Source organism: Lytechinus variegatus, chromosome 7 (assembly GCF_018143015.1).
Source record: "Lytechinus variegatus isolate NC3 chromosome 7, Lvar_3.0, whole genome shotgun sequence".
In the NCBI taxonomy this organism is placed as follows: Eukaryota; Metazoa; Echinodermata; class Echinoidea; order Temnopleuroida; family Toxopneustidae; genus Lytechinus; species Lytechinus variegatus.
This window is the reverse complement of record NC_054746.1, coordinates 2493477-2517852: the sequence shown is the minus strand read 5'-3', so window position 1 is coordinate 2517852 and position 24376 is coordinate 2493477. Positions and strand designations below refer to the sequence as shown.

At 35.8% G+C, this 24376-nt stretch overlaps 1 protein-coding gene across 1 annotated transcript; it reads right to left on the bottom strand.

Moving 5' to 3' along the window:
• Positions 1-1499: 1499 nt before the first annotated feature.
• LOC121418210 lies at positions 1500-21876 on the bottom strand. The gene is made up of 2 exons (XM_041611945.1): positions 21486-21876; positions 1500-1758 (listed from the first exon to the last, which is right to left on the bottom strand). The coding sequence occupies exons 1-2, from the start codon at positions 21807-21809 to the stop codon at positions 1585-1587; spliced, it is 498 nt and encodes a 165-aa protein (XP_041467879.1). The 5' UTR covers positions 21810-21876; the 3' UTR covers positions 1500-1584.
• Between the last annotated feature and the right edge of the window lie 2500 nt (positions 21877-24376).

Here is a 24376-nt window from a genome sequence, read left to right as displayed (position 1 = left end):
AATAATACACAAATCAAACTTCCATTTTGTTTTGATCTTCTCTTTACAAAGTTACACGAACTCTTTGTCATTTAATAATACAGAATTTTATTATCGCATATAAAAACAAAAAATATCTTGCGGCTTGTTTGTTTGTTTTATTTCCGTATATAAAATAACAAATACAAAGTACATATAATACATACAAAATTTGTATTTAATACATACAACATGAAATGATAAGGCCAAGGTTAAAATAGAGTAACATAAGGAATGAAGAAAGAAAATTATACGGCTGGTAGTCCATATTCAGCTGCAATAATGTATTGATACTGGTCTTCCATGAAGCCAGTTTAATTGCAAAGAGGCTATGATTACGTAAAAGATAAATAGGCATATCTATATATTTTACATCCTTTGTGCTATTATAAAACCCATCTACATAGCAAATGTGGTGTTGATTGTAGAATTAATCCTACCGGCAGTGCCGGGTACCCATCACCTCACCTGAGTTGAGTGCAGCACAATGCGGTTAAATTTCTTATTGAAGGAACACAAACTATGGCTGGTGCGATTCGAACCCACGTCACTCTTTTTGAAAGCCGAGAGTCATAAACACTAAACCACGACGCCCCCACCCAAAAAAAATAAATAAATAAAAAACTCCAAAATCATTCCTATACTTTCAAGTTTTTGACATGCACTCTTTAATTTTTATTCATGTTGAGGTTTATTTAAATTCCAGAAACATAACAACAATGTATTATGACATTAAAAAAAATCTTTCAAACGGTCGGAACTTAAAAATGCAAAACGAATTTAACACGAAAAACAATAAATGAGATGATTTTTTTTCTGTTTAAACATCAAAATCTCTCCTTATTGGTGCTTATTCAAATCTATACAAAACAAAATAGACATCATGTACGTGACAGGAGTAACATGGGGTGGTATGTTATATTTCAGTAATCTTTATTGAAGGTTTTATTATCATTTCATCGCAGCCAGTGGCTGAATTGAGATAGATTTTATCAGAAAATATAAACGTTCCAATCTTCAAATCAGTATGCAGCGCTAATATTCTGACTTCCAAGAAAAGATATACCTCTACACTTAAAGCTCGTCCGATCATAATGCCATAAAATAATTATTTGCTTTCTCGATTTTTTCTCTCTAATTATTTCATTCATTTAATTCCTTGATCATCAGCAAAGAATGAACAATGTTATATCCTCTCTTTTGTTTAAATTTCCCAGCAGAAAGAACATTAAACATTGCTGCATACAGTGCTGCAAAAATGTACCGATGTTTAGGTATTTTGAAGAGAAGATGACAGTTCTTATACTGGTCCCGAATCCGGGTCCCGAATATCATATTTCTATTCCTGTAAGCAGGCGGGATTTTCCCCGTCAGTCGCATAGACCAGCTTATTCACGAGCAAGTTAGGGCTACGGTATACTGACCTCTCGCGTCGAGGAGACAAGTACATGTACTGACGGGGGAAAAATCGCGAAACGCGAGCTAAAGATGTAATTTTAATGTCTTGGTGTGGTGTTTTTTTTTTCTTCAATTTTGTGGCTTTGTGTCCACACTTTCTTAGATTCTTCAGAACAGGAGCATTCCATATGATGTTGGCACGTTCTCATTCGCCCACCAGCTGTTATCATTTCGAGTGTGAACAGGGGCGTAACTGATACCGGCAAATGGCGGTGCTACCAAAGCCCCCATTCCAATAAAATTGACCACTCTCCCCAGATGCTTGCCAAGTGACTTTCCAACCTGAAAAGATATTGCAATTTTGAAACAAATAAGAAAGATAAAAATCAGTCTTATTATTTATTATCATAATTAGTGGTGGTATTGTAAGAGTATAGTAGTAGTAGTACACTCTAAAAACAAGGAATGTTAAATAAACATTTGAAGATTGGAGTGACAAATTTTTCTAAATGTTGCATTTACCACTTTAAATGGTCTATCCAACACTTAAAATGTTGGATTCAGCTTTATACAAGGTTGGATGTAACATTGGAAAAGGTTGTCACTCCTCCAGACCTTCAAATGTTGATTTAACATTCGAATTTTAGAGTGTAGTAGTAGTAGTAGTAAGTCTACTACTACTACTAGTAGTAGTACCCTTATGGAACAAACACAGTGTTACCACAGTGTGTTCACATAGTTGACTATGTGTAAACTATGTGTTAACTATGTGGTCACAGTGTTGTCACAGTGTGAGACTTCAGATCACATAGTTAATCACATAATTGCCCACATAGTTGGGTAACAAACACAGTGTTACCACAGTGTGTTCACATAGTTGACTATGTGTAAACTATGTGTTAACTATGTGGTCACAGTGTTGTCACAGTGTGAGACTTCAGATCACATAGTTAATCACATAATTGCCCACATAGTTGGGTAACAAACACAGTGTTACCACAGTGTGTTCACATAGTTGACTATGTGTAAACTATGTGGTCACAGTGTGAGACTTCAGATCACATAGTTAATCACATAATTGCCCACATAGTTGGGTAACAAACACAGTGTTACCACAGTGTGTTCACATAGTTGACTATGTGTAAACTATGTGGACACAGTGTTAGACTTCAGATCACATAGTTAATCACATAATTGCCCACATAGTTGGGTAACAAACACAGTGTTACCACAGTGTGTTCACATAGTTGACTATGTGTAAACTATGTGGACACAGTGTTAGACTTCAGATCACATAGTTAATCATAATTGTCCACATAGTTGGGTAACAAACACAGTGTTGCCACAGTGTGTTCACATAGTTGACTATGTGTAAACTATGTGGACACAGTGTGAGACTTCAGATCACATAGTTAATCACATAATTGCCCACATAGTTGGGTAACAAACACAGTGTTACCACAGTGTGTTCACATAGTTGACTATGTGTAAACTATGTGGTCACAGTGTTAGACTTCAGATCACATTGTTAATCACATAATTGCCCACATAGTTGGGTAACAAACACAGTGTTACCACAGTAAGTTCTTCAATCATACCCGAGAAAAATTTAACAAGCAAGAACAAGGGTCTTCAAGCTCGCGCAGGGCGGGGGGGGGGGAGCAGGGAGGAGTACTAAACTTGAAAAATTGTTTGATGCACTATTCCCAATACAATCTCCATTTAGTTTTTAATTTACACTGAAATTTTGCCGGTAATTTTGATATTTGATGATTTTTTTATTTTCTTTTAAGATCATCATCGCAATGGATAAACTATCAGTAAAGGCTATAACGTTAATAGAGTTATAGATCTATACTAGATATCCGGAACTCTTCGGTAAATCTCGGCCTCGGAAATCTATTTTCGGCGAGGCATGCTAGCGCGCTAGTGTAATAATACCGTACATGTGCGTTTCAAATTCACTCGCTAAAGCTCACCGACGCCCGTTACAGTTTATCGCTTCATCCAATATTTACGCCCGTTAGAATCTGATCTTACTGCACTTTGTCTTAATCTTCTTGAATTGATAAGGATATCAACCATGTGCGTCTTAGTACACTGGGTGGAAACAAGGAACTGTTACTTCTAGCGATTTTGTAACAAACAAAAAGATGTCGGTCAACTTGGTGGGACCCGAAGTTTGAGGGCCTGGTGGAGTCCGGAACCCCGCAGAGAAACGGCCGAAACATTGGCTGGGATGTGGAAGGCCAAGGTGTTAGTGGCCAGTGGTAAATATACATTATTATATCCTGATTTGTACCTAATATGTAATTATTTATGCTCTCCCTTTGTCCAGGGGTAATTGCCGAAGAACCGTATGTATATAGTCTATAGGCTATGTGGTGCTCGACTAGCCTGACTCAGGCGTCTGAACGTGAACCTGAAGTCATGATTTAATTTAGGCAGTGTATACAGCCACACAACGTGTTCTTTACCATCCAGCCACACCGTATCTCACCGTCTTCTCTCTCCCTGCTTTTCTTGTCTTTTACAAACGGTCGTCTGTTAAACAGCAAATTCTCTTTTTCTACTTGTGTCGATTCTGGCTTCCTTCGCGGTGGCAGACCCATACAGCGTTAGCGCAGCGCAGTAGTAGACCTACACAGTTTGGGTTTCGTACATACGCACGTACGCGCACATAGCCTAGAGTCAGTAGAGAATCGACACAAGTAGAAAAAGTGTGGAAATTTGCTATTTAACAGGCGGCCTTTTGTAACAAGACAAGAAAAGCAAGGAAAGAAGACGGTGAGAATGAAATTGAAATGATTTAAAGAAATCAGAGTGGTTTAGAATGTAAGAATTTAATGAAGAAATGAGGTTATTTTGATCGTGATATAGACGGTCAGACCTACATACGCGTTTTACTGTTATTACTGGCGGCGTGTGGCGGTATCCACAGTCCAGATGGGTGTTCTGGATATAACCACACGCGTGTGGCTGGATGGTAAAGACACACGCGTGTGGCTGTATACACTGCCTTTAATTTAACCCAGGGCCTGGCCTGGGTTACTATGAATTTAGCTCTACATAGTACTCTACGTAGTCGTAGGGTTACTCCCCACTGACGCCTGGGATCACGAGCTATATTCACCCACGTACTGGTACAAAACCTGAAACTTTCGCCCCCGAGATTTCTACTTTCCCTCTAAATCTAGCCCTAAAACATGTAGGCCTACCTGTCATGGGGTTCAACTTATTTTCCAAGTGAAGTAGATTACCGGGTGTAACATTTCTGCGATATTGATTTCATTTTTAAAGAAGAATTCATAAAAAACGAATCGTGCGATTTGCGTGCTGTCGCCAAGCGAAAGACAACGAAATCAAGATGGCGACATAAACACGGCCGTAAGCTCTTTCCATCTTTTCTACTAGCCAGGAGGCTTCTAAAGAGTAAAAAATCATTTACTAATACTATACTAACGTAGTCTTGAGGAAGCAATGATGATGATTTTTTTTAGATATGTCATATACTTCTTCATCATTGACGTCTTGACACTCTCTCCATAGTGTCTTAAGCGAAGGACCAAAACAAAGATGGATTTCCCTAGAAAATCCATCTTTTTAAACCAAAATCACAAGAATTCTATTAATTCTATTCATTCTTACACCTTCCTAGGCCTAATGCGTAGGGAGGTGTTAAATATTATTATATAAAAATATAAAATTTAGAGATAGAAATTAGAGATGAAAATTCTTATTCAACAAATCTTATTCAACAAATCTTAAAATTTATTTCTTGATCATAATTTATATATATTAATATGAATTATTTATAATGAAAATATAAATTTTAATGGGTTAGTTAATGATTTGTTAAATAAGAATTTTCATCTCTAAATTGTTAAGACGGGATTGCTTTCCGGAAGTACGTCATACAGAAGCGGTTGAAGGGTCGACGCTATTGTATTTCCATTGTTTACATGTGGAACGGGGGCATCAGTTAGGTAAGAAATCTTCATTTTTTTTATATTTTTATAATGATATTTAAAACCTTCCTACGCATTAGGCGTAGGAAGATGTAAGAATGAATAGAATTCTTGTGATTTTGGTTTAAAAAGATGGATTTTCTAGGGAAATCCATCTTTGTTTTGGTCCTTCGCTTAAGACACTATGGAGAGAGTGTCAAGAAGTCAATGATGAAGAAGTATATGACATATCTAAAAAAAATCATCATCATTGCGTCCTCAAGACTAATACTAACGTATCTTATGGTGTGTTTATGCTTCCATTGCGAGGACAGAATCAGCGATTTCAAACGTCGATTCAAAACGCCGATCGTAAACGTGGGTTCTGGGAGTGCTGTTTATGCTTAACTTTTCAGAGCATATCATGATCTCCAGCTGGCTTCGCATCGTAAAGCGAGGTCAAATTGGGCGCGCCTGTTTTTACGTAGAAATAACAAGGAGCAATACGACTGTATTTGCCCGCGGATTTTCATCTCACCGGAAGCATGTACCAAATGACGTCATTTAAACACGTTTATGATCGTGGTTCTGTTTATACTTCCCCAGAAAGCCTGATTCTGGTCAAACAACGTTTACAAACGCACCTTTTTGTGAGTTTACGATCGGCGTTTTGAAACAGCGTTTAAATGAAAGTAAGCATGGACGCAACCGTGTTTTGGACTAATCACGTTTGGAAACGCTGATTCTTGCCTGAAAAGTGGAAGCATAAACACGGCCTTACTCTCACCTAGCCAGGCGGCTTCTAGTTCTAGAGAGTAAAAATCAGTTACTAACGTACGGTTACTCTCATCCGAAGCCAGGTCTTCTCATTGACCCACACGACGGAAGCCAAACCACCTGAAACTTTCACCCCCAAGATTTCTACTTTCCTTAATAGAAAAGATCTAGGCCTAAATCATGTACATTGAAAAAACTTCATTTCCGACATTTCTACGCTCTCGTTATTTTTGAACAAGAATTCATCAAAAAAAATGAGAGAAATATTGTGAAAAGACGGAAGAGACTTGCCCGATGTTTACGCCGCCATCTTACTTCCTATTGTTCTTCGCCAACGTTACCCGACGCACGCGTCTATGAGAAGGAAGACCTGGCTTCGTATGAGAGTAACCTTACGTTAGTAAATGATTTTTACTCTGTAGAAGCCGCCTGGCTACTCTCACCCACGTTACGCGACTCAAGCGTCCGTATCGTGGGTGAAGAACAATAGAAAACAAGATGGCGGTGTAAACATCGGGCAAGTCTCTTTTTTTCATGACAATTTTTCATTTTTTTAATGAATTCTTGTCTAAAAATAAAATCCATAGCATAGAAATGTCGGAAATGAAGTTGTATCCCAGGTACATGATTTAGGGCTAGATCTTTTAGAGAGAAAGTAGAAATCTCGGGGGCAAAAGTTTCAGGTTTTGGCTGCCTACATGCACATGTATACAATAGAAGCCCTGGCTTCGTATGAGAGTAAGTTACGTTAGTAAATGATTTTTACTCTCTAGAAGCCTCCTGGCTAGACTGGATTAGCATTACATCGGCTAATTAACAAATTTGGGGACAAATTTAATGATGTGAAAGATTCTTACTAGTTTTTAAATAATAATTATCTTATTTAGATCTACTGAAAAATACGGTCTACAACTCAAAATAGTTTGTGTGTACAGAATTCAGATAAAATTACGTCTATAACTTAAAAACTGGTGTCTGAATTCTGATTTGATAACTTGTCTATACTCTGTAGTAATAATTCTAATAATGCTAAAACCCCATTTTTACAATGCATTTCATAAATGGCTCTTTGAAATTACTCTGATTATTTATGTCTGTCCTTAATGTGCCTGTCCCTTACAGAAAAAAAGCTGATGTACTAAAGAAAGAGAAGGAGTTCCTAAACACCGCAACCAGAGTAGATGAGGCTATGGATGAGTCTGATGCCACAGATGAGGACATGGAGGATGAGGCTTCAACCTCAAAAAAAGATGTGAGAAAGAGGGTACGTTGAAACTTTACATTCAACTTAAATTTTTAAGACGTGCATGGATCAGGAAATTTTGAAGCATACTAGCCAGGAAATTTAGTCCAAAGTGATAAGTGTTTACCTGAAGCAGGCCAGACTTTATTCTGTGATTTGCAAAAAAAAAAATGACTTATACATAACTTGATATCGCTGCCAGTGGTGATTCAAAAAATTGCTCTTAAATTTCTACTTGAAAAAAAAAATTGATGGAATTGGAAAGTATTGGTGGTACTACTTCAATAAAAGAAAATTCATTAGAAAAACTAAAAATAGTGATACACTTATGAATTTTGTCTGGATTCCTAGTCTAGATACAGAATTGCATTGGATTTGCACATGACCGCGTACCCAGGTGTCGCAAATTTGAACTCAGAAGATATGCGAGACTTAAATGTGAGTGGCGCGGCGCGGTCACCCCAAAAAATCGTAGCTGGATGGTCTTGAAAAATGTTGAGCGGGGGAGTGGGGGCTACATTAAATTTTAATTTTAAAAATTCTAAACATATTCCATATCTGTTCATATTTTATTTCCATTTTTGGTTGCAGGTTGGGAAAGCTGACAGATCTGCTATGGCAGAGCTTCTAAAGAAGAAAAAGACTGAAGACCAGCGGAACCATAAAGGTCAGTTTAAAAGTTTATTATTTACGGCAAGATTCTGTGGCCAATTAAATGAAAAATCATGACCAGAAAACAAAATTCTCATATGTCCAGAAAGAGTATCTTCTCCAGAGCATTGCATTCATGCTTTTGGTGCAAATAGAATTTTACATCACAACAAAGAATACCTCTTCATTATCGAAGGTTAAACATATACCACATAAAAATTGTATCTGAAATTATGATGGAGTAGATGCTCTTTCAGGACATACATCTATATGAGATGAGAGTTATGTTTTCCGGACATGCTTTTTCATTAAATTGGTGATTTTTTTAAATGTTAAAGTTTTTTTCTGACTCTCTTGGTATATCATTGTAGGATATTGGCACTCTAAATGGATGAATTTCCATTGCTAGCCCTGGCATATCAACATTCACAAATAACACTGTGTCTCACACAGAGATTTGCGTTATGGTAAATTCTAGTAGAAGGGGCTATGAAATGATGTGTCTGAGGATATATCCACCGCAAAAATAAAAAAATCACTTTCAATTTTTGAAAAAATTGCATTTTGGCCAATTCATATCGTCTGTGATGTCATAAAATCATATTCTAAAAAAATCTCTGTTCTTTAATGATATTTATCAAACCTTCACTGATATATTTCTCAATTTTTTTTTGTTTCTTATTACAACCAATTATTCATCAGGGTGAACTTCCCCTTTGATAGCTTTTACATTTTCTTGTGTATTTTGCCAAGAATGATTGTCTCTGCGTGAATCTACAAATGAATTCAGAATATCACAATTACTGTAAATAGGAAGATGCTCTGTAATTTCTCATATTACCAAGCTTGTCAATAATTTCAAGGCGGAGGGTTAGGGTGAATCTCCCTGAAAGAGAAACTACATGTACTAGAATAGCACAGTCTCTCCAAATGGTAATCTACGGTGAAAATAAGTTTTTGATGTGGAAACAAAAACAAACTAACAGAAAACGGAGGAAAAGGACACCGACTTTGATTTGAATCTACGTAACCATAGAAAACATTTTAATGTTTTAAGTAAGTGATTGATCTTCACAAATGTCTTGTCATTTTACAATGATGCTGCCTGTCACCGGTACAATTTCTTCCAGAGCGGCGGACCAAAAAAATTAGAAATTCAGAGAGTCAAAGGCTTAGACAATCAACCAGTTTAAGAACTTAATTTCCTTTAAGTCACTTCCTTGTCATTTCATAAGATATTTTCAATCAAGTAGGACTATAGAAATAAGATTACCGAGCCTGAAATCTTGATTTTCTTGCTTTAACTTATCCGCCCCTAATTATAATCCTGTTTCATGGGTATGCATGGTTTTTTTGTTGTGTTTGTGACTCTTAGATACTCCACTGCAGCTGAGTAACCAACAGTCACAAACAGACGGAACTTGACTTGGCTTTAATTAATATTTATATATGATGTAGAGTCTTTGATAAAAGTTTGAGACTTTGAGCCAGTTTTTGTGTCCTTTCATTTTCTTATATTCAGCACACACAACAAGCATGACAACAATTTCCCTGCACTTCCACGGGCCAAGTACGTGCACGCATGGGCCAGAAGCTGAAAGATGTCCATGCATCTCGAAGACGTGCAGAAAAGCAGGTTTAAGTGTGATACCTTTTTTTTTGTTTGGAAATAAGCCTTAATATTGCCTCATACGAGTCATTAAAAAACCCATTTTATTCTGATCATGGGTATATATTACACGAAAATGTCTTTCATGTATTATGACATGTCTGCTAATACAGCCAACTCAGGTTTATATAGTGTGTGCTTTCAAAATTTATCATGACATGCCAACTCCTGCTTTATCACCTTGTGATATTCATCAAACTCAGATTGATATATTTTTATATTTATACTATGACAAATCATTTTCTTGCCATGTGCCTTCCGTTTGATACTGTTTCCAAGTTCCAACTAATACAAAGGAATACTTATATGCAGCTATATGGACGCTAGTATATGCACTTCATGCAAGAGATTTGTGGACATTTTTTGGCTCTTGTTCATATTTTTCTGATATTTGTATATAGGTGTGAAAAGGCAAAATATATGCAAAGTGTTCTTATTTTTGAAAAATAAATGTTGGTTACTTGTTCCTGTTTCGAAATTTCACAACTCTCTGTGATGGTAGGGATTTGCTTTACTACATGTATAGGCGTTGCTTTTCCGACTACGGCGGCGTCGTCGTCAACATTGAAATCTTAACCAAGGTTAAGTTTTTGAAATGTCATAACTTAGGAGTTAGGAAGTATATGGACCTAGTTCATGAAACTTGGACATAAGTGTAACAAAGTATCACTGATCATCTTGCATGAGTGTCCAGGTTGAATGATCAAGTTCATTTAGGGTCTAAGTTTTTTTATGTCATAACTTTAAAAATATAAGGGACTATTTTATGAAACTTGTACAAAAGTTAAATTGCTGATAATCTTACATTAGTGTCAGCCTGTCAGGTCACATGATCAAAGTCAAAGGTCACAGCACTGAAACCTGAACTGTTAATTTCTTTAACTGTCATCATCATGATCCTATTTCATGAACTTGAACATAAGGGTAATCAAGTACCACTGACAATGAGTTTCAGGTCACATTGTCAAGGCCAATGATCATTTATGGTCAATAAAATTTGACCATGTTTGGTTATCAAAATTGAAATCTTTAACCAAAGTTTTTGAGATGTCATCTTAACTTTGGAATTTTATCGACCTAGTTTAGGAAAATTGGACATGAGTATTTAAAGCCTGTGTATAGCTTTGGTAAAGGGTCAATAATGTGATTGATAATCAAATATCATCTAATATGACAGTCTTACTGAAGCGTAGAGACCTTTAGATATTTTTCCAACTGCACTTCTCTGAGAAAATTTCAAATATTCAAATCTTGGATATATAGCGCCCTCTCTCGGCGATGCTTGTTTTAAATTTAAAAAATGGGCATTCAAGCGCTTATTTTATAAATTTAGTGATGAGATATCCAAAAGTTACAGACAAAAAACATATCTTGAAAGTTTAAGCCCATTCCATGATTTGGAATAGGATTTAATTGAAAGACAAAAACGCACAGATATTTTAATTTGATCGGGTGACCCGATCAAGTTAAATTTCCATGTAAAATTGCAAAATTTATCCTGTAAAACACATTTTCATTTCATATCCTCCACATCATAACTGTTATAGGGCATATCCATTCATATTAGCTAGCAATGAATTGGAATAGTGATAGGTGCATTTTGGTGGATTTACCAAAACTATACACAAGCTTTAAGTTTCACTTATCATCTTGCATGAGTTTTAGGTCACATGATTAAGGTCAAAGGTCACTTAGGGTCAATGAACTGTGACCATGCTCGAGATATTTTTTTAAATGTCATAACTTTGAAAGATTATGGATCTGGTTCATGAAACTTGGATATAAGGGTAATCAAGTATCATTGATAGTCTTGCACTAGTTTTTAGTCAAATGATTAAGGTCAAATGTCATTTAACTTTGACTACATGTACATGTATGTTGGGAGTAATTTTAGAAATGTCTTCATAACTTTGAAAGTAAACTTGAACATTAGGGTAATCAAGTATCACTGTTTTTATTCAAAGTCAGCATTGTTGCTATATTGAATTGCGTGACGCAGGCGAGACTGTCAGAGGCGTTCCACTTGTTTTTTTTTCAAGTAACCTTTTCTTTTAAGGTTAAACAGGTTATTTTAGTTCGGTGTTTTCATCACTTGTAACCTTGCAAATCTTGTTTCGAATGAAGATACTTGCATTTGAATGAAAGAACAACCTCAAAGATAAATTTGTCAGAATATAGACTCATAAATGTTAGATACCTTAAAGGGGTACATATCAAAATAAATATAGTAAAATCCACCGAGCAAAACGCTGAAAATCTGACAGCAAATAGTGAAGTTATAGAATTTCAAGCTTAGCAATATTTTGTGAAAATAGTCATATGCAAGTCATCATGAATGTGCAATAGGTTGACTAATGATGTCATGTCCCCACCTTCCTTTTTCTTATTTTATTTAATAAAATCATGATCATTTCATATTTTCCTACATGTGTACACAACATGTCTCCCTTGTAACAAAATAAGTTGGCACAATGATTTTCTTACAAACTAAATCAGTTGTCAATCCAATTTTTGTAATTATATTTGGTGACAAAATTTGACTAAATATAATTTTTTGAAATAAAATACAAAAGATTACGTGGGGATATCATCAGCTTGCTCATTGCATATTCATGAAGACATGCATAGCACTGTTTTGCCCTAGTAATGCAAAAGTTAAAAATGTAATGACTTTGTCATCCTTGTCAGATTTTTATGAAATTTTCAGTATTTTGTTTGTCTCATTTTACTTTATTTGTTAAAATTGTATTATGTCAGCCTGGAGTACCCCGTTAATATGTTTACATTTAAGAAATATTTCATACCAGGCTTGTTTTCCCAAACAATTTCATTCCACAACGTATGTTTACTTGTGAAAATCGAGGAGAAAAATTCATGTTTGTATTCACTGTGCTGGTATTTATGACCCAGTTATTTTCATGTTGCTTTTATTTTATTACTGTTTATTAAACTGAACGAAATGAATTTTTTCATTTTTTATTTCTAATTATATTTTCTCGTGTCTTGTGGATTGCTCTCCCTACTCTTCAGATTGGGACCAAAGCACAATGTCTACCATGATACAACCACCCAAGTACCTACAGCCAGTGACAACAGACAAATTCTCAAATCAATTATGTTGTGATCAGGAGGATGGAAATTTTTAGTGTTGATTTTTTTTTCTTTTTTTACAACTGGGTATGCAAAATGATGAAAGATATATTCTAAAATTTGATTTGAATTGGTGACACTATTATTAGCTTCCACTCCTATTGAGATCAGCACTAATTGGCAATGATGGTATACTTTTGTGGTCAAGATCGCGGGACACTGTGCTTCGTTCCAGTTGGCCTGTGTTGCAGTGGTCTACATGGTATGTGCTGCATGGGTATGTAGTGGACTGCATGTGGTAAATGAGCTAGTGGCACATTCACACCACAGTTTGGTGGATTGTGTAATCAATGTCCGTGTGGTGGACTGTGTGGTAGACATCACAGTAAGATGAGCACCATAGTGTGGGGGACTATGTGGTGTATGTCATAGTGTGGGGGAGTATGTGGTGTATGTCATAGTGTGGTGGACTCTGTGGTATATGTCATAGTGGGGTGGACTCTGTGGTATATGTCATAGTGTGGTGGACTCTGTGGTATATGTCATAGTGTGGTGGACTATGTGGTATATGTCATAGTGTGGTGGACTATGTGGTATATGTCATAGTGTGGTGGACTATGTGGTGTATGTCATAGTGTGGTGGACTATGTGGTGCATGTCATAGTGTGGTGGACTCTGTGGTATATGTCATAGTGTGGTGGACTATGTGGTTGATGTCATAGTGTGGTGGACTATGTGGTGTATGTCATAGTGTGGTGGACTATGTGGTGAATGCCACAGTGTAAAGGACTATGTGGTTATAAACGTGTGGTACACATTGTGTTTAATATGTGTTTCGGACTATGTGGCGACTGTGTGGCAACACTGTGTTACACAGTGTTGTAAACACAGTGTTACCACACGTCCCAAAATAATATATTAAACACATGTGGTACACGCTGTGAACACACTGTGGTACACACTGTGTTACACACTGTGGTACACACTGTGTTACACACTGTGGTACACACTGTGGTACACCCTGTGTTACACACTGTGGTACACCCTGTGTTACACACTGTGGTACACACTGTGGTAACACTGTGTTTGTTCCATAAGGGTAGTAGAAGTAATAGCAGCAAAAGAAGTTAATGTCGTAGCAGAAGAAGTTCGTCGCTCATTTTACGATTTGACCATTGAGCTCTATTTAAATTATAGTCTCCTTTTAAATTTCAAATTCTCATGGTCGTACAATCCAACTCCACCACCTTATCCTGGCGAAAGTTTGCATCAAGTCAAAATTGGGTACACCATAAGTTGAAATAGGAGATGGGGGCACAGGAAAAAGATCACTATCTTAAAAAAAATGAAAAAAGATTGATTTAGTCTACTCACATGACTCATGAAACTTAAGGCAAATATATATGATTATTCTTACATTTTTCTTCATAAGTAACATGTAAAAATTAAAATATTGTTTTCTTGTTTTTTTAAATAGGGCATTTGATTAGAGGTTAAAAGGGGTGAATTTCATTATCAAAAGAAAAGGAAGTAGCGAAAGGTGTAAATCATATTTTGAAAGGAATTATGCGATTAAAGGATGCACTTGTAGAAGGAAGTAGATTGCTAAATAAAGATACCGGGCGCTCATCGGGCAGGACGTTTTTAAGGACACCTTATCTGATATGAAGAACAGACACCTATGAGAAGGCAACGGGGCACTCGTTAATACATAAAACGGGGTCTTCTTAGGTGAGGGGGACACAGAACATGTTCGTAGGGGCTCTTTTCTTGGGTAAAATGGGGCACTGGTACGAGAAATGATATTGCTGACAATTAAAACGAGTCCGTCTCAGGTGAAAGGGGCATGCACAGAACACGTTCGAGACGCTGGTTCGTTTTTGTAAAAATTTGGCACTTATACACTCAGCAAAAAAGTAGTTCTTGGACATTTATAAAAGTTAAAATATTCCATATACATGTAGATATTTGACTAAAGGCAAATTATTGTATGTCAACATGACCAGATAATATTCCTCTTCCAGTATGACATGACATTTTCATGTGAACAGTCATGCATGGGTGGTTAACGATAGCAATGTCAGTAAAAGAAAATTGCAAGAAATGGACCACTCAAATGATAATGATCATGTCCATCCTGTAGGCATACATTCAACAATTTCAATAGGTGGTTATCATTCGAATTAAATGCTTAGGGATGCATCATGAGATGCATAATGAGATGGATCATTTGGACACTCACTTTCAAGATGAAGCTTTCCAATCAAGAGCGTGCAAGGGCAATAGGAATGCATTCTGGGCAGTCATGTAGACTAGTGGCTCGATATTTCCAAGTTTCACCAACAACAATTTCAAATTTGAACCAGCGGTATTTGGCTACTGATGAAGTCAGAGACCGCCCTAGGAGTGGTCGACCTAGGGCCACCACCCCTGCAGAAGATAGGAGGTTAAGGATGCTTGCGTTGAGAAGGCGATTTGTCACTGCACCAACTATCGGATCTGAAATTCATTGACTAACTTGACTTAAAATTCCAGTGGAATAGTGATGCGTCCAAGTTGGATTACTTTCTCTTCTCTTTTAGAGTGGTATTCGACTTTAAGTTTGCTTTTATCGTTTAATGGATATTTATGCCATATAAACTTTCACAACTGAAAGAATGGCTGATCATTTTCTTGCAATTTCCTTTTACTGACATTGCTATTGTTTAATGCCTGTAACCAGCCATGCACTGACTGATCCATTCTTGCAATTTTCTTTTACTGACATTGCTATTGTTTAGAGCATATATAACCACCCATGCATGACTGTTTATATGAAAATGTCATTGTCTGGTCATGATGGCATACAATACTTTACCTTTAATCAAATATCTATATGGAATATTTAAACTTTTTTTTGTATGAAATAAAATCTAATCAAATTGTACTTAAGAATTCATCAGAAGTTAGATTTTAGACTCATCCAAATTATATGCGCTAAAAGACCGATGGTAATGTTTTCAAACATCACGTTTTAATTTGTTTTTCACTTTCAATATATATCTGCGGACAATAACTACCATGAGGAATATATAAGTCATAATAAAGAACATTGTCAACATTGCCATCATTTCAGAAATAATTGTAATATCTTCATTTACACATAATTTTCACAAGTAGAGATTAGATGCCTGCATGCGGCATGATAACAATTGCATTCACGTGACATTACAAACGGGAAATATCAGTAGATGATTGTTTTTCATTAACTTCCGATATGAGGCTTGCAGTCTTATTTGTTATTAAAAAGAGAATATCCCAAAATCTCGTAATAGAAACATTAAAAAACGAATTAGTCTAGATGATCGGTGCAAAATATAGCAAGAATTGTTCAGATTATGGTACAAGCGTGAAGTTTGGCTGACAGGTATAGTATGCTGAACATTTTTAGCTGGGGTGCCAACCTGATCTCTCCTCGTATAGCAACAGTTGCTAGGTAACTTATTTACTTTAGCAACCACCAATTTGGGGGTGTTATCTCAATTCTAAAACTATATTTTGACTTCTAAGCGCCAAGTTCACAATCACATATCAAGCAGCATTCCAACCGTGTATAGCAACAGTTGCTAAGCAACATATTTTCTATAGAAACTATAGATAACATTCCTGAATACAACATCTGGACATATTATAAAAGAGTTCAGATGCATTCCAAAAAATTATCTGCATAATAATTGTATATAGCTAACAAACCTAATTTCGGTGTACATAATATCATTATTTTTCTTCAAACTTTTTTTTACTCATACATGACACAGCTAACATACAGAAAAAAAATCCTTACTGGGTCATTAAATGTGCTTACTATCAAACAATTATATAGGATCTCTCCTGTTATGAAAATGACGCAGGTATTGTAGTGGATGTGGCACGGGACACTGGGAAAGACACTGAACTTTGAGGGCAAAGGGAAGCTTAAATTCAATTTATATGAACTACTAGTAATCGCTCCCAAATGACAAAGCTTAATTGGGATGTAATATCGAGTAGTGCCCACACACTTACTTGTCAGTAAGGCTTTGATATTACTGACTGACTTGAATAGCATGTACAGTAGACCTGAAACAGCCTCAGATATCATTTACTGTACGTTCCCTTGTATAGCACTGAAGCATGGACAGCAGACCTGAAACAGCCCCAAGCATCGTTGACTGTACGTGCACTACTTTTGAATATGTAAGCAGTACATTCGGTGATTGTCAACAAAATCTTTCGAGAGAAATGAAGATCGCTGTAGGCCTTATTAACACTAATTACTAACGCCGCATCCTACAAATCAGTAGACTGCAATAGCACATGTTATATGTTGTACCAGGTCATCAAAAGTATGGTTAGAAAATAACAAGTAGTGTTAAGGTGTTGGTTTAGCTTCAAACCTGCTTGAGATTACTTCTTTCATTGCCCATTATATTTCAGTATCTAGTTTACTTAAGATTTATAGGCAATTGCCACTGTATCTGTATCTTTTTTTTTTAAATTTGATTATAATGCTGGACAGTAAAGTCATTTGCATAATTTACAGTAATTTCTAGATGATAAAGATAAATAATGTAAAAATTGTACGATTGTAGCGAATTAATCGAATTGCATTTAACTGTGTCGCATATGCCTTCTAAAATTTGGGCATATATTTTTCAAAAAAAATAAGTTAAGACTTTCTTGGTTAATCATAAGTAGAGAAAAGCAAAGCCACTGCGAAGCATGCATTATGCTCGACAAAGTATATCAGAGGCAACAGAGGGATACATCAAGAAAGTCACCATCCTCTTCGATGGGAAGATGAATTTTTCATCAATCGAAGTGTAAGAAACATTTCTCCCCATAAGGACATTATATTGCGAGAGAAAGTGATAGTACCATCAGCAGAATCATTTCTATCTGATTTGGACATACTAAAAGTATTGGAGGCATATGGGAGGAAGAAGCATATCAGAACTTAATGCTACTGTTCTGTGCCCGAGTATGGATCACGTCCAGCCAACCTGATATTACAGGTGCTTCACATGAATGTGACAAAAATGCAGCTGCGCATAGTCCTGCAAGATCTTTTAAGTCATGATAGATCTTGAAGCTGCAGGATCCCAGTCAAAACACCTGCAATCAGTACTGACAGGTCAATATCAATTTCAATTTAAAATATTACACAATATACTATACACAAAAAATATTTATATTTATTTAAAATGACAACAGATGATTTATGTTCATTCTGCAGTAAAGAAGAAGAAACATATGATCATATATTCTTTTCATGTGATAAAATAAAAACTATATGGATAGAATGTGGGAACATGCTTCAACTCCCTATATCATTACAAATATAGATAAAAAAAGGTGTACACGTAGGCGTGGAAGGGTCAACTAAAGGAGAGGCTCAATTATTAAATCACATAATAATCCTCATAAAGTATATGATTTTAAAAAATAGTAGAAACACAAAAGATCCACCGACCCTTAACCATATTAAGGAAAAAATACAAGAAGATAGACTTGAAGAAAGAAAACTAGCTGAACAGAGAGGTCTATTAACAAACCATTTCAGAAAATGGGACAAGTTTATTTTCTAGGGATGCTGAGGCTAAGAAAGATCAACCATACAGTTAGACTGAAATGGAGGGTAGGGTTAAGGGGAGGGAAGCAGGTCGCGCTTCCTGGGCTTGGATGGGATGTGGGGGGAGGGGCAGTTGGGATGGGAGGGCTTTACTTTGTTTACTCATTCAGTTCAATTGCGTCACTATGAATTATTTTGTTATAACTATTTTGTTCCTGATGACACGAATGTTATATTCTGTATTTTTTTGTACAATTCTTTTTTGTATTATGAATAATTGTTTATTTGACTTTGTGAACAATGTTTTGTTAATTTACTATTGTATGTATGATTTTGAACTGAATGTTTTAATAAATACTACTTCAAAAAAAAAATATATATCAACTTCTGCAAGAGCTTGATCACGGAGCTGCAGGATCCAGGCCAACACGCCTGAAACAGAACTGACCGGTCCAAATCAACCCTTGCGAGATCTTTGACGTGATGATAAATACTGGAGCTGCAGGACTGATCCAGGTCAAAACACCTGAAAACAGAACAGACATGTCCAAATCAACTTCTGCAGAATTGAGTCGAGATAGCTCAATCACATACATGATATAGCTGCAGGATCCAGGCCAACATTCCACGAAATGGAACTGACCGGTCTAAATCAAATCTAACAGATCTTTCACTTCATGATAGATCCCGGAGCTGCGCAAGATTGATCCAAGTCAAAACACCTTGAGACGGAACTGACAAGTCAAAATCAACTCCTGCACGTAACATTAGGTTCGGGAACAGCAAGGAGAACTAATATCTTCATTGCAGGCTACGGAAGGAAGGGTAAAACCAAGGACTTTCAAGCGACCGACTACTGTCAGCAAGGGATAAAACGGTATCCTTGCAAGCACTCATTTGAAAATTACATTCTGGCAAGATTATGGTGTTTGTAAGGATTTTAATCTTAGTTAACTGAATCAATTCTTGGCGGTCATTCTTTCACCTCTCCAAGATCAGAGATGTAGGTTGTAAGAACCCATGACCTCCTGGTCAGCTCTTGTAACCGTTCTTCTACCAGAGAGACCTCTCGTTAAATGTTTATTTTGTGGAATTCTTCCAAGGGCTTTGTAGTTATACAGGGCCCACTTGGAAAATGGATAGCCACAAATTTACAGAATGTCAACGGTTTGTAGACTTTTGATTCTCGATGATACAAGTGTCGATCAATTCTACCTTTATTGTCAGACGCTTAGATAAGTAATCATGAGGTCTATTATCATTCATTGATTAATATATAACTATATAGTAGTAAGAAACATGAAAAATAACCCTTTACTGTGAAAGACACAAAATAATTCAATCAATGATTGATCTTTTACATAATTATTTTTAGATTAATCCCTAATAACTATGGTTTCCAAATGGAGAAAGATGGTGTGTTTTCTAACATACAACAAGTATTATTATGCCAATAATGTGGAACCCATAGACATCGTTGTTGGAAATATAAACCATATCATGAGGTAGTTTAATTTGTGCAAGGTTTTACGTTTTTAAGCATCTACTAGTATTAGTAAACGCATTAATAATCTTACCATACGGCCTTTAACAATCGGTTGCAGAAAACACGAGCAACTGGTACTTATCATTGGTGCGTAAACAATTAAGGTATACATCTTTCCGTGGTTGTTGTGATTAATGTATTAATGCTTAAATAGAAAAAATGTGGTGGCTCATAGAAAATATAAGCATAAAAACACCCTGGGTATCGGGTTTTGAGGAAAACTGTTACCTAGCAACCGTTGCTTTGGTGCTCATTGGGTCTACCTATAGAAACATTCATCACATAAGGAATCTATGGGACAAAATTAATTTCTGAGCTCTTCTGAGTAAATTATAATGATTTGAGCTGTGATAATATAATTGTTGCTATCGAAAAGGTCCCTTAGAAACCGTTGCTGTGAATAAATGGATCAAACCCATTGTGATGCAAAGAATTAAGCTTAAGATTAAAATGTATGTAACATATTGCTTGTGAAACTGTTCCTAAACCCCAATAAAGCTCAGTTACTGAGGTAAAGATGTTACCTAGTAACCGTTGCAATATTTGGGAAACTCAAGTTGGCACCCCCTGCTAAATTTTTTAAGGATAACTTACTCTACCTTTGTGCCAATTTTCATGCTTGTATCCATTTTCTGAACATTTTTTTTTCACTAATCATTTAGACTATATACTGTATGGTAGGGTATTGATTTTATTACTGAAGAGCATGTAATAATTTGTCTTATGTTAATTCAAAAAGAAAGTTTGTGGGCTTTATCCAGTCTTAGTTGACATCATCATTGGAAAGAAAATATTGGAATCTTCAGCGAAAAGTACAAATGAGTGCAAATTAGGTGTATTTTGAATAATAATAATATAAAGAATAAAAAAGAAGCGCCACAAAAGATTACTTTTATGAGGATACATTTACACAATAGCCTATGAGGTAGTAGATATGGATGTGCTTTGAATTCAAAAGGGCATTGCACTTTTAGTTCACTGATGAGTATATAAAAGCTGACATCAATCTGGTATAATTCTGTCACAATAAAAATGTCCCTTTTTGTATTGTACATTATTCCTTCTTGCAATGCAAATCCTTCCAATATCATGTTCTCACATATCCCCTGAAGCCATGTATAGAATAAACATTCATCATGCAATGGTTTTGATTGACGATTTGGCGAATGCTTCAACGCTTCACCTGATGGAGTATTGCATTATGTACATAAAGTATGTAAAGTTTAAAAAGTTAACAAGTAGGCCTATAGAAGAAAATTGTAAAAAGTAAATGCATTTAAAAATAAATATGAAATTTGCCCACGTTTTTAATCTGAAGACATTTCTTAAAACATATTGAAATTTGCAACAGTTTTGAAATTGCCAGTGCCCCATATTAATTTATCCATTTATCATTTCTTTCATACAAAAAAAAATGTTCCGTGGGATATCAATGTACCAAAAAAAATGTACATGTATATTTGATATTGGTACTAAATCTATATATGTGCCAGTGTTGGCCGTTTATTGAGAACCAGGCTAACAATAATACGTGAAATTCATGCAAAACGACCTACCCTTTTCCAAAAACGATTAGATGAAGTCGGTTCTTGATTCGAACTCACACCGTTATTCATACGACAGCGTCTCCTTGATCTTCTGCTATAACATCGACCTCTGCTCTCATCTTTGCCGCCTTTTCCGAATTTGGTGTTTTTAATTTGACCGCTCGTCTGCACTGATTCTGGCGCTGAATCTATCGATGTCGGTCTCTCCTCTGGTGTCATCAAATCGTCATCGTTCGCCTTGTCAACGCCCGGTTCTCGATGATCATGCAACTCATCTCCGAATCCATCTTCAAGGAAAATCAATGCCTTCCCCATGTCTTGGTCCATCCCCATCCTTTCTTCTCCAAACGATGAATTCTCCCCGGCGAGTTTCCAACAATTCGCGTTGGTCTCATGCGCTGTTATAATTATTATACCAAGTTCATTAACCAAGCCTCTGCCATCATCAATGGCGATTTCACGATCAGGCAAAGGCGATTGTTTCTATGATAACGTTCCAGGAGCTATACTGTCGTCGAGAATCTCATCTTTTGCTACTAGCAACTTTAAGACTTGACGGATTGAGGGTTTGTTATAAGCTTATCAGGATCCCTTCGTGCACCTACATGGTCTTTCTCTCTTTATAGTTATGACTTTTGAACTACAAAAGATTAATATTGACATGAAACGGGTGACTGGTCTAGATGGGCAAACTCCAACTGTTTTAACTTGTCATGCAGTAAGCGACAACCCTGGATGCCATAGTTTTTTAAATTTCCTGCATAAATAACTGGAAGTTGGATGTGTCATGGCTAATATGTTTTCCATATTAAGAAAATGTCGGTCTATGTATATATCAAGGAGAGTTCACGGCCGTCATTTATTAGACTCCTGTCAAAATGCAGGCTTTTTACACAGTAAAAACGCTGTTTAAGATTTTATACAACGCTGTTTACTATATGAACCTTACAGTGTTTGTTTAACCGTTTAAACAATCATGTTTAATTTAATGAAGATTAAATATTGAAAATTAAACTTTGTTGTTTTAAGAATTAAACACTTGTTTAAACTGTTTAAACAATTACTGCAAGGTTCATGATTATAGTAAACAGCGTCGTATATTTCTGTGTATATACAATGAACATGATTTTTAATATTATCATTCTACGCTTTATGTTGTGTAATTATTCACACTTTAAGGACTGTCTAGATGGTAGTATATCTGATCTAGGTCATACATCCAAACTTTTACATTTTTGTTTTGCATTTATTTGAATTATTAATACATTCATTTTCATGGGACCCCGGGAAGAAAAAAATATTCAATCTGAAACGGGTCATCCCCACGATATAATGTTTTATGTTTTGTATTACCTTCATAGTTATGTATATTTTTTTTTTATTTCATGTATTTTAATCGACGTGAATAAATCCAATAGTCATTTGATAAAACGCCCTTTCCTTTCGGTTACAAAGCACTGCACGTTCCATGTATGGGCCACAAAAACAACCATTCAAACCAATAAAACCAAACCAAACCAAACTTAGAATTTAGTAATAACAGAACATAACTATTTCTGAAATATTCTCCATCGAAGCACGATTGTCAGTTCTGGTTATTATCAAAGAGGTAAATTTTGTGGTTAATTCGATTGTTCATGTAACTTTCTTGTTAAAAAGCTCACGACATAACATGAATAAATTTGCCGTGTGACCTCGGAAGACCTCGATCATGACCATAGACTTCTCCGGAGTACTTCCTGCATGTGAGTTAACTCCGAAGCATACTCTTTTGTTTTCATTTACCAGGGTCAATTTACTTTCTGTCTATACAGTGTGTATAAAAAGGGACAGATTTGAAAAGTCTATTAATTTTTTATTCCAATTATGATGTCTATATTTGGTGTCAATAGGTGCTCTGAAGTCTTATATTTCAAATGCCATTTGAAAAAAATTAGTTTCGTTCATGCTTGAGCGAACATGGAATGTTTTTTTGTTTGGGGTTAAAAGGGAGGCTTAATTGCGCCAAAATGGCGTAAAATGAGAGATGTGATGATCATGATCAGCAGACTTCCTCTTAGCCTTTTCATTATCTTTGCCATAATTTTCGAATTATGCGGTCAAAATTCATTTTCAAATCTGTTTTTTTTTGTTGCTTGAATTGATCTGTTTTTGCTTCTTTTGAATATGTATTGATGTATTACTGAATTATACGATTTCCTGCTACAAATATTTTTATGTTATCATTGTACATATTGTAAAATAATATGTTCATGTCAAGTGAATGAATTTTGTGAATAAATTCAAATTCAAACAAAGCTTGATGATTGATGGAGAGCTACTACATAGAGGAACAGGCCTGCATGAATCCTCGCTCAAAAATTAGGAATTGTACTTTAAAATGTTTTTTTTTTTCCAGCAACGTTTAATGGTTGTAGACATTATTTTTCTCCAAGATGCTTATACCGGGTGTGCTACTGCTGTTACTAAAAATAATTTAACAGGAAAAATAAAAGTTGGTGATAGCGTTGTATCTGTATATTCTAGTATCCGAGTCATCCAATCATTCAACATGCATATAGCCGTTGTAGTAGACTATTTGGACTCAAAGCATTATAATCGGAAACAAAGATTCAAGACACACGATTATTCAGTTAAAAAGTACAAGATATCATATGCTGTATGTGACTTCCAAAGTTTGAGTATTGCCCTTTTTCTTCCGGAAAACAATTACTCTCCTCTTACGGGAAGTGTCCCACTTTTAACACCAAAGGTGTAGTTCTTCTGAGTGACTTCTGACTCAATTTTCTTTTCTTTCTCTGCCCCCTTTTTTTCTTCTTGGCTTGTCTAAAATGGAATAAAGCGAGAAAAAATTTTCTTTACACAAACCATCTTATATGAAACCATGGCTCAATCATTTA

Coding starts and splice junctions, on each gene's coding strand:
- LOC121418210 (XM_041611945.1), bottom strand. CDS start 21,809: ATGGGGATGGACCAAGACATGGGGAAGGCATTGATTTTCCTTGAAGAT. Junction 1,759..21,485: donor CTAATCGTTTTTGGAAAAGG/GTAGGTCGTTTT, acceptor ATATCTTTTCAG/GTTGGAAAGTCACTTGGCAA.